Source organism: Malania oleifera, chromosome 1, assembly GCF_029873635.1.
Source record: "Malania oleifera isolate guangnan ecotype guangnan chromosome 1, ASM2987363v1, whole genome shotgun sequence".
Lineage (NCBI taxonomy): Eukaryota > Viridiplantae > Streptophyta > Magnoliopsida > Santalales > Ximeniaceae > Malania > Malania oleifera.
Genome location: NC_080417.1, coordinates 127,054,368 through 127,066,501, shown reverse-complemented (window position 1 = coordinate 127,066,501; position 12,134 = coordinate 127,054,368). Strand labels below are relative to the sequence as shown.

General features: G+C 37.9%; 1 protein-coding gene across 1 annotated transcript in view; it reads left to right on the top strand.

The window, feature by feature from the left end:
• Positions 1 to 12,134, top strand: part of LOC131150969 (probable leucine-rich repeat receptor-like serine/threonine-protein kinase At3g14840) — a 54,928-nt gene that overhangs the window by 13,569 nt on the left and 29,225 nt on the right. Inside the window, exons 10-15 of the mRNA XM_058102097.1 lie at positions 278 to 343; positions 7,601 to 7,666; positions 7,769 to 7,804; positions 7,915 to 7,955; positions 8,501 to 8,883; positions 9,063 to 9,258. Coding sequence (XP_057958080.1) covers positions 278 to 343; positions 7,601 to 7,666; positions 7,769 to 7,804; positions 7,915 to 7,955; positions 8,501 to 8,883; positions 9,063 to 9,258 — 788 coding nt within the window. The remainder of the gene's footprint in view (positions 1 to 277; positions 344 to 7,600; positions 7,667 to 7,768; positions 7,805 to 7,914; positions 7,956 to 8,500; positions 8,884 to 9,062; positions 9,259 to 12,134) is intronic.

Here is a 12,134-nt window from a genome sequence, read left to right as displayed (position 1 = left end):
ATAGATCAATTTTCTAATTTGCACTGTTGCAGACCTTCCATTATTCTTCTTAATTGTTAGTGTTGGAGGCTAGAGGTAGGAACACACATATTATAACTTAGTGAAATCTATCAATCTCAAGTCAGTGGGCACAAGCATCATTAGTGATGCTGCATCACTACTAAATTGATCATATTCTCCCTTCACACCCCCCCCCCCTCTCTTTCTTCAATTTTTTTGGGTAGCTCTTGCAGTGTGGAAAACAGCACTATTAAGTTGATCATATTGATTGTGCCAGGTTTTTAACAGGAAACTTGATAACTGGAACAGTGCCTGATTGGATGCCACGAGAGGGATTTAACATGTAAGCCTTTCTTCCAAATAATTTATGTTGTTAATAATACTTAGCATCATGTAGGATTATCACGAGGTTTAATTTCAAACATCAATAGAACTGTGTTTACTTCAGAGTAATATGTTTATTACAGTAGAGCACTGTTTGCGTACGTAAGTGTCAAATATTTTGTGAATGGCCAAATGAATTGGCCTTGAGTTCTGTATATTATATATAGACTTTACAAGAATGCTATACATGGAAAGTAAATAAGGTCTAGCATGATTCTAGTCCTATACAAGTAAACTATAATCTGTCAAGCCCTATACATGTAAACTAAATATATGCTAACTATACAAAATAATGAATTGAAATATAAGGAAATAAATGTGGGCTGAAGTAAGGAAAGAAATCTTTTGTTTTGCTGTTTGCTATTCCGTTGACAGCCCCTCTCAAATTGATGCAGGTTGATCAACAAGCCTCAATTTGCTACTTAGGAAGCAATGTCAATGATGAGCGAGAGCCTTGGTGAAGATATCCCCAATTTGTAATTATGGAAATGTGTGGAAGAGTGATAATACAAGCTTCAAATGCTTCACGGATAGAGTGACAATCGACTTCAATATGCCTTGTGCGCTCATGATAGATAGGATTGGCCGTGATCTGGATAGCACTTGATTATCAACATGTAGAGGTGTAGGATCAATCTCAGAAAAATCTAGCTCAACAAGCAAGCCTCGAAGCCAAATTATTTTAGAACAAGCAAGAGGCATCGCCCGGTATTCAGATTCTGTCGATGACTTAGAAACTCTGTCATGCTTTTTACTCTTCCAAGAGATCAATGCATCACCTAAGAACATACACCAACCAGTGATGGAGCTACGTGTATCCGCACAACCAGCCCAATCAGCATCGCTATAAGCAGCAAGGCGAGTAGAATTGCCTGCAGGGAAGAATAAACCACGAGTAGAAGTGCCCTGAACATAGCGTATGATCCTACGGACAGCAGCCAAATGAAGATGACGAGGAGTCTGAAGAAATTGGCTGATTTTCTGTATAGCAAAAGAAATGTCTTGTCTAGTAATGGTGAGATAGACAAGACTACCCACCAACTTCTAGTATAAACTGAGATCAGCAAGTAAATCACCCTCCTCTTTGCGAAGCTTGACATTTAATTCCATGGGAGTATCAATGGAAGTACCTTTCTGAAGGCCAGCTGTGGCCACCAAGTCACTAGCATACTTATGTTGATTGAGTGAAATACCCGAGGGACTACGATTCACCTCAAGACCAAGAAAATATGTGAGAGACCCAAGATCTTTCATATGAAAGGACTCTTAGAGATGAGTCTTGAGCTGAGCAAGTAAAGCAGAATCGAAACCAGTAATCACAATATCATCAACATAAACCAAAAGAACAACAATACCCATGTATGATTTCCAAAGAAACAATGAAGTGTCATACTTGCTCTGCTTGAATGAAAATTGTAATAAAGTGGTGCGGAATTTATTAAACCAGACCCTCGGAGCTTGTTTGAGACCATAAAGAGAATGAAGAAGCTTACACACATGTGAAGTTAGAGAGGGAAACAAGCCTGGGGGTGGCTTCATATAAATACACTCTTTAAGATCCCCGTGAAGAAAAGCATTCTTGACATCCATCTGATGTAGTGGTCACTCATTGGAAGCAGCAATAGCCAGAATCATACGAATAGTAGTCATTTTAGCCACAGGAGCAAAGGTCTCTTCATAATTGACACTATATCCCTGATTATTCCCAAGTGCAACAAGGCAAGCTTTGTAACGATCTAGACTTCCATTAGATTGGACCTTGACTGAGTAAACCCATTTACAACCCAGAGACAAGGCTCAATGTCCCAGGTGTGATTGGCCTTTAGAGCGGCAATTTCTTCCTGCATAGCTTGTCGCCAATAATTATGCTTGGCAGCGTGTGAGTAGGAAGTGGGAATATCTAAATTGGGCAATGCAGTAGTAAGAGTTGAAACAGAGTTACCAGAACTTGAAGAGAGAAACCCATACCTGTCCGGGGGTACAGACACTTGATAAGAGCAACGTACCAAAGGCTTTGGAGGTGCTGCAATTGACTAAATCTAGAGCGTGGTAGGATCAAATATCAGATGAGCTACCGGAAGAGACTGTGGGCAGGGGGGCCGCGTATACACAATACTTGATTTAAAACGAGAACTGATTGGATGAGGATCTAAGAACTGCTCCTTAAATGAGGGGAGAATCACAGTAGGAGAGGACGGTACAGAGGACTCGGGATAGAAATGTTGATTTTCAAAGAAAATAACTTTCCTAGAAATGTGTGTACGATGTAATGTAGGATCATAGCAAACAAATCCCTTTTGACATACATTGTACAGATAATTTATGTCGCTCATAAGGAGGTAAATGAACAAAACATACACAACCAAAGGTACGGAGGTTATCATAACTAGGTTGCTTAGCAAATAAACGGAAATAGGGAGACTCCATGAGTAGGACTTGAGAAGGTAAACGATTAATAAGGTAAGTAACAGTTTTCAAAGCCTCAACCCAGAACAAGGAAGGAACAGAGGATTCCGGCAAGAGAGTACGAACCACATCTAGGAGATGACAATTTTGCTGTTCGGCTACTCCATTTTGTAGGGGAGTAGCAAGACATAAACGTTGATGAATAATGCCTTTAGTAGCCAAAATGCCTGAAACTTAGTAGACACATATTCACCACTAGAATCTGTGCATAATTTTTTAATAGAAGCAGAAAATTGACTGTCAACATGCGCTAAAAACTCAGTGAAAGTACGAAAAACTTTAGAACGAAAAACCTCAGATTTAGGATGAAGAAAGTAAACCCAAGTAAATTTGCTATGATCATCAATGAAAGTCACATAATATTTAAATTTTTCATGTGAACGAACCGGGGAAGGTCCCCAAAAATTGCTATGGATAAGCTTAAAACACTGAGAAGCTCTACTAACATGCAAAGGGAAGGGAAGTTACCAAGTTTGCAAGAGGCACACTCAAAAGATAAAGAAGAACGTTCTTTATTACCAAGTAAACTAGAGTTCAATACATGAGATAAGATCTGAGTATTGCGATGGCCTAAACGACGATGCCACACCATACTAAGATCTGAAACATTATTACAAGCAAAAGACTTAATAGAAGAAACTGGAGAATGTGCTGGAACAGGCAAAAGTAGTGGAAACAAGTGCCCCACTTTAGGTCCCTTCGCGATCGGCTCCCCCGTTACTTGGTCCTGCGCAACACAACCATTACCAGGAAAATTAGCAGCATAATTGTTATCAACTAATTGACCAACAGAAATAAGATTCGTGGAAAGCCGAGGTGCAAGAAACACATTAGTGAACTTAGAAGAGGCATCTCCAACAACAGCTATTGGCAAAGAATTGCCATTAGCAGTTTGAATAGCAGATTGACCAACGTAGGGCCGAACATGACAGGGTAGTGGGATTATTCGTCATGTGATTCAAGGCACTCAAGTCCACATACCATAGATTAGTAGAATTGTTACCTTGGAGCCCCATTGCTGATAATGCCAAAATTAGCATCTGTTGCACCATTTCGGGTGTGCAGTAATTCGCTGGAGGAGGTGCAAGAACAGAGAAGTCACCTGAAGAAAAGCCAAGAGCCGCAAACGTCACTGTGGGGGGGGGGGGGTACACTAACAGAAGTTTGGAATGCTCGGGCTTGATGATTCTGCGGGCGGATACGACATTCTTTGATAATGTGACCCTTTTTCTTGCAATAAGAGCAAAATTTCTTGGAACAATTAGTAGCGATATGTCCAAATTCTTTGCAGCAAAAAACACTGCAAAGTGCTAAAATGCGCAGGCTGTCCTCGTCATTGAGCAGCATAAGCCACAGGGATAGACCCAGAACTACCATGAGATTGTGCCAGAGTAACTTGAGTACTAAGCCGTTGTTCTTCACGAAGTAACTCAACTAAACAAACATCCAGAGAAGGAACAGGAGAGCAATTTAGCAGAGACAAGCAAACATATTCATGCTCGGGGAGGAGTTTCATAAGAAACTGATCACGACGACTAGTCTTGTGAAGACGTTGAATAATGGGAAGAGAAGGCACAAGAATATCTGTAGTAACCGGATCAGAATATTCATTCCCAAGAGTCAGAAACTTGAATAATAGTCTTGGATGGAACAATTGCCTTGTTGAAACATGGCAATTGCATGCTCTAACTGAAAACGACGGGCACCATTATCTTGATGATATACTGTTTTTGAATAAGTCCACATGGATTGAGCGGTGCAATAAGGTTGCAAGTTGGGGATAATATGTGGCTCAACCGAGCCAAGAAGCCAAGACATAATCCGAGCATCAAGCACAATCCATGAAGGACAAGCTACGGACTCCTTGGATTTATTAGGATTGGGTGCACAATCTGTGCCATCAATATGACCCCAAAGATCTTTTCCCTTCAGGAAAAGTTCAAGCTGAAAAGCCCACATAGAATAATTTTTGCCCGTAAACTTGGCACACGCAGATGTGGAGTCCACACTAAATAATGGAGAAAATCGAGAAGCCCCAAAAAAACAGACTGCCGAAAGAAACAGACCACCAGAAAAACTAGAAGCCCAAAATAAACAACGCAGGTACAAAGAAAAACCAAGAACAACCTCCCTGCACTAAAAAATTAAATTTTGAACCACAAAACTGCACTAAAAATTAAATCTTGAACCAAAACTTGCTGTGCCGAGAAGATAAGTGCCAGAAACAGCAACAGAAAGCTGTTGCCTGCTTGAAAGTAAATAAGGTCTAGCATGATTCTAGCCCTTCACAAGTAAACTATAATTTATCAAGCCCTATACATGTAAACTAAATATATGTTAACTGTACAAAATAATGAATTGAAATGTAAGGAAATAAATGTGGGCTGAAGTAAGGAAAGAAATCTTTTGGTTTGCTGTTTGCTGTTCCTTTGACAGTAAGTTGGTTGTTCATCTGACAATCAATGCCATTACTGTGAGTTATCTTGTGTTAGATCTCTTTTGCAACCCTAAACATTGTTTGTGATTGTAACCCTATTCCTCGTCTTAGGAGCATGCCTCCAGAAAGGATCAAACCAGTCCATCCATGTGCCCGCTACCTGTGCTGCATCATATTAGTGTTCCACATACCCCTAAAGATGGTGGAAGGTAGCTTATATGCGTTGATTGCTTCTTTCATTGGGTGGCTCTAGGCCCTTATTGGGGAGTTTATATATGTTAGACAATGCATCTAAAATATTTTCAATTACTGTTAGTGGGATAGAGTTTCTTCAATTTTCTGCGCAAAATTTAAATTAATAAACAGGATGGGGGAAGATTATTAGTTTTGTGCCCATTCCTCCCTGTCTAGCCCTCAAGGATAGAAGTTTTGCAGTAGCAACCAACAATGTAAGAACTGTTTGGAAGTGATAATATTGAAACAAATAAAATTACACTAATGCACCATTTAAGGCCTTCGAAGATCTAACAATAACAATCCCCTAAAGAAACCAAAAAAGCGTGCCCAAAGGGCACAAAGAAAACCACTCTACCTAAAGGAGATGAGGTCAGGTTTGCTTTGTCATTAAAAATCCTGGTATTCTGTCCTGTACAAAGAGCCCAAAAGAGGGCTAAGATAGCACATATTCATAGGGCCAGCTCAATTTCTAGGGAATTATGCAACATAGATAGTCAAAAAGGATGAGGGACTAGAGACTCCAACAAAAGCCAACCCCACCCACCCAAGTATCTTGCAATGATTTTTATTTCCATTACCAACTTAGACGCTATTGGGGGCTTGCATGTGAAGCACATCAACTTCCTCTGGTTTCCCACCCATTCTAATGCAAACTATATGTAGTTCTATAACCATTTGACAAAGGGAGTTAGCCTCCAAGGGGAACCTCCAAAGCCATTGTCCAACTAATGAGATGTTTTTTGACACCACATTCCCAAGTGCCAAACCCCCTTTAGACTTAGGTCTTCTAATCCTGTCCTAGCTAGGTCTCTCTTACCCTTGACAACCCTTGACCATAAAAAATCCATGATAATCCTCTCCTAAGTCTCCGCCACCCAAAGGGAGAGAAAATATGTGGTAATATTAAAAAGAACCACATTGATAAGAATCATAAGAGTAATGAGACCTCATAACCCAAAGACTACTACCCACTTTCTCCACCATTGGGTCCCAAAACGAAGTACAGACTGTATAGTTAGGCTTTCCTTTGAGAGGAAGAACCGAAGAAGTCAGAGGTCACTCCAAAATGGTGCAACCTACTAGATTAGCCAAGCCTTTATGTCATTCCTAAATTTACTCGCTACCCCACTTTTAGACACGTTAATCTTAAGGCCCAGAATATTCTCATTCAATAAAGTGAGAGTCTTCAGAAATTTCACAGCACTGTCCTTAAGAAAAAAGAAGGGTATCATTGGCAAGTTGGAGGTGGGACACTACTATCTCCTCCGTACCTATCTTGAGACCCCATATGAATTTAAGACCATGGGCGTGGTTGATGGTCATGGTCCTATTCATCACATCCACAGCTGAAATAAATAGAAACGTGGAGAGAGGATCCCCTTGCTTTAAACCCAGCCACTCCCTAGGTTGGCCATTCATAATTATTAACATTGTCACTATGGGAAGGAACTCTTTTATCCCCCTCATCGAAACCCTTGATAAAAAACTTATAACTCAAACTTATAAAGTTGTGCTTCGATGATTGATCATGCTACTGCTACCACAGCATAGTCCTCAACAAAATAGAGAAGATGTCGTGTCAGTTTTTCATGCATGCCTAATCCCAAAGTGGTAATTAGTCTAGTTAAGGTGCATCCTGAAATTGCAATTTTTTTGTTTGTTTGTATATCAATAATAAAGAAAGATATAGAAATGCTTCGTATTGATGTTGTATCATATTTGGGAATGCTAACTTGTATGCTAGCATTATCTGCTATTGGCTTTATTTTTTTATTTTTGGAAACTATATCTACTAAACAAACAGATTATGGATCATGTTGATATATGAGTTTTTTCGTGCATGCATAATCTCCAAGTGGTAAAAGAATCTAGCTTAGGTGTGTTTTGAGATTGCAATTTTGTGTTGTTTATGTGTATGTCAATATTAAAGAAGGCTTCGTATTGATAATGTTGTCATATTTGAGAATGCTAACTTGTGCACCTTGCATTATCTGTCATTCGCTTGCCCCATTTTTTTTTGGAAACTATATTACTAATAAAAAATTTGATGGATCATATGACAACAATGGTGTGTAGTGATCTTTCCTACAACAATTTCACATTTAACAACCTCGGGGCAGTAGGCTGTCAGCAAAATAGCCTGTAAGAATTTTCCATTTTACTTTGTCTTTATTATATTATATTTTGCTTTGTATTTTCTGTTTTATAGGCTATCTAAATTCTCACTTTGTGTTATTTCTATAGGAACTTGTTCAAAAGCTCTTTAGAGGGCAAACACTCGTAAGTTCTATTCTTGCACTGCAACTGATTTGTTTCTTTGCCATGCAACACAAATTTCAAGTATGATGTGATGATACTCACTTGCTGGCAACCTCATCATTTATTTTCAGTGGAATTGTTTCATGCTTGGGAAACTTTCATTGCCCACAAAGTAAGTGAATATAACATATAATGCCTTAATATTGTTTTTAGGTTTGTATGGTTGCTTTATTTTGTTGATATATGCATGAGCTATCTTGATTCTCAAATAAACCTATTCATTGTAGAAGGAAATATATCAAGAAAATCAAATTAGATGGATAACTAGAAAGGGATTGAATAAATAGTCCACATGTTTTCTTTGTAAATTTTATGGTGGCTTTGTAAGACATTTAAAGCTTGAAGGAATTATCTTTCTATTGACAGTTTGACCTGTGCATACCTTTAGTACTGATTTGTAACCCACTTGACGCCCTGCACAAAGTGGATGGGTGAATCTCTAAAAGGCAGTGCCCACATTGTAAATCTATGATAGATAAGGGTCCCCGTAAGGAGTTGCAGCTTGATGGACAACATGTTTCATTTGTCTTAGGTTCTAAGGGAAGGTTGTGCTAGACTAGTTCTATTATAAATTGGATCTTTTTTTCAAAAAATATTTTTTCTTGATTTTCTGTTCATTTTCCTCCTAAATTTGTACTTTTTGTTGTTTTGTCCCAGATTGGCATTATTTCCATATAAATTGTGGTGGCAAGGAGGTGACTGATGAAGATGTCAATATCACATATGAAGATGATACAGATGGAACTGGGCCTTCAAATTTCTTCATAAGTAGAACAAACTGGGCATTTAGCAGTACTGGTAACTTTATGGATGACCTGCGCAGTTCAGACTCCTATATCGCAACTAATATATCCGGACTCTCAATGAAAAATTTTAAATTGTACATGACTGCACGAGTTTCTCCTTTATCTCTGGCTTATTATGGTTTCTGTCTTCTAAACGGAAACTACACAGTTAGTCTCTACTTTGCAGAGATAATGTTTACTGATGACAGAACATATGCCAGCTTAGGAAGACGCATATTTGATGTTTACATTCAGGTAGTTAATAACACTTGAGAGTCTTATCTGTATAAGACAAGATTTTAAATTTTGCAAAATATTGTGACCTTTCAGAACTTCTTCTCTAAGTAGTGGCCATATAATATCAAAATTATTATTATTTTCTTAAAAATACCACTTTGTTTTAGTTTCGTTTATAAGTTGACTAACTATTGCAGGGAAATCTTGTGCTGAAGGATTTCAATATTGAGGATGAAGCAGGTGGCGTAGGCAAGGAAATAATCAAAAACTTCACTGCAGTTGTGACTGATAATAATTTGGAGATTCGTTTTTATTGGGCTGGGAAAGGGACAACTGCTATCCCTACCAGAGGAGTCTATGGTCCTCTAATTTCTGCTATTTCTGTGGATTCTGGTGAGTTGTACAATTTTGTTGGCTTCTTGTTCTAATGGTAATTAGGTGGTTAGAAAAATTGACCTGCACATGCCCTCTAACCTGCATTGTGTTGTTCATTTCTTGTAGAAACTAACAACAAAAATTCATTTAAAATAGTCTATCATTGAGATGGTATGATCTCATTATCCAAGCCACCATTCCTTGGGCCCTCATTTGTGGAACAAGCACTAGATTATGCGCTTGTCACTTTGTAAAATGCTTGGCATGAAGCTTTTTGTGGGCTATAGAGGTCTATTTCTTTTTATTAGTGTTGGGCTTTTTGTGGAGCCTAGTTGTGTTTTAATTTGGATGACGACCCGATCTCTATTTAATTAGAGATTTCTATCCTAAGGCTTAGTCCATGGAGCCGTACTCGGGGTTGTCCTCGGGAAAATTTTGGAGCCCATTCGGAATGGAGCCCTAGGCGCAACATATAAAAAGGATTGCTTTCGGGTGATTAGGGTTTGTGTGGTTGTACCTGCGAGAGAGCGAGAGGGAGAGCATCGTATCGCCGCACTCTCTGTGTTTTCTTCCTGATAATATTGAAATCCCTGCAACTCCGTGGACATAGGAAAAATTGCCGAACCACGTAAATATTGTCTTGTGCGTGTGATTGATTTTTCTTTGGAGTTATTTTTCTCTATTTTGTTTCTCACAGGTTTCGGGAATTTGTTCTTTATTCCCAACAGTTAGAAGAGAATATATTATTTTAGTAATTAGGTTGTGTTAATGAGGGTATATTTGTCTGCTTGACTTACTATTATTATTAACAAGGGCAGACCAGGAGCTGTTGTAGACTCCGGGAAACTTCTGCCCAGTTTTTCCTCTTTTTTCTCTTCTCCTCTTCTCTTCTATTCTTTCCTTCTTCTCTCGTTCATCTCTAACTCTACAACATGGTATCAGAACATTGATATCGTTCAAATCTGATTTATCTGAATTGATTTTGATAGTTTGTTTTTTTATTTTCCTTATCCTCATTAGTCCTTAAATCTGATTTGGTTTTTTGAGAGTCGTTTAGAAACACACCTCCTCTTTGTTAGGTTGTGCAGCATTCTTGGTAGGAAGTTACGTGTTTTCATGGTGATTTGCTGATGTAAAGTCAATTATACTCCGTTTCTAGTATGCTGCTGTTGGCTTGTTGCTGTTCCTCTGTTCGACGGGCTGCTATCAGCTGTACTCTATTTGTGGTTTGCTGATGATCCTGTTTCAATGCTATGTATTCGTGACTGATTGCTTACAATCTTGCACAGATTGCTGGTTGGTTTCGATTGGTGTTCAAATACTTATTACCTGTGCTTGCCTGCATTCATTTCCAGTTGCTGCCAGCATAATGCCTGTGGCTGCTGCCAGGTTGTTTATTAAATGCCTGCAGTACTTTTCTGTAGTCTGCCCTGTTCTTTGTGGTTAAGTTATTCCTCCTAGGATATTGTAAGCTCAGTTCTGCAATCATAGCTGCCTCTTGAAGTTTTGAATTTTGGAAGGTCTAAAGTGTTGCAAGTTCTGGATATTTGAAGTCCTGAGAGCACTGTTTTGTGCTAGTGTGTGCTGCCTGACTTCTTCTTAAGCTCCTTCCACAATAATTCAGCCATGGTTACTGCCATAGTAGGGAAATTTTGGAGGACAAGAACGTGGTTTAGATTGTATTCATGGTAACATTTGTGTGTTGGGATGAGGTGTTCATTGTGTCAATTCTCACATTTGCACACATTTGTGGTGAGTACAATCATGGTCTTAAATTTCCACCAAATTATCAAAATTTCTAGTTTCCATCACTCTCGAATTGAAATGGAAGTCGATTTCCATCTGACATAATTTCCGTTATAATTTCTACGAGTCATCCAAAATTTATTGAAATCTTGAAATATTAGCAATACTTTTTGAAATTTTAACTATAGAATGAAATTTCCTGGAATTCAATTGAGAGATTTAGGAGTGAAGTATAAATTTTTGTCTTGATATAATTTATATTTTCATGGAAACAAAAGATTATTACAAGGGCTTTTGAAAATATATGAAAAAATAAACTTACAACAATATTTTATTTGACCTTTCATGTCTAAATTATCATTATTTGTATAATAAATAATATTTAAATGATTTATGAATTTCATTGTATTAACTAAATATGTTTAATGCACATTATCTTACAAATATGTTTGATACACGTATTATATTACAACTTTTCCACCTTATACACAACATAGATGTTTTTAACTTGTAATATATTAGTCCTAAAACTTACATTATTATGTCTATTAACATTTCTAAAGATTCATAAAAGAATTCCATGCTTTACTATTGATTTCTGTTATTTTTCCAAATCAAAATCGAAATTGACATCAAAATCGAAATTTCTGTACTTTGGAGCTTTAAAATTTGAGTCAAAATCGAAATTTAAGACCTTGAGCACAATCAATATTGTTGGGATCACCTTGGGAAACCAACTTGGCGCAATGAGTCCCTTTTGAAGGGCAATTCTTCTATTTATACTCCAAATGTACTTAGCCACTCCATTGGATACTTCATCATCTACCATGTCTTGAGAGGAGTTTAACATTTCTTTTTTTTTTTCGCATGGTTCAACAAGTCCAAACTCTACCTTTTGCATCTAGTGCCTACTATGGTCCATTCAAGTACAACTAGGCTTTTTGCCTTTCATTTTCCTCACCTTGGATTTTATATTCTAGTCCCTCCACCCATATGACATGTAGTCCTAATCTGTTTAAGTCCTTCAAACCCCATTACTTTACACTCTATGGTTACTCTTGTTGATGGTTTGGTATACCAACTTCTAGTTCTAGGAATATTATTTCAATTCCTTCTATTTCATTTTTCTCTATGTTATATTTTCCTAC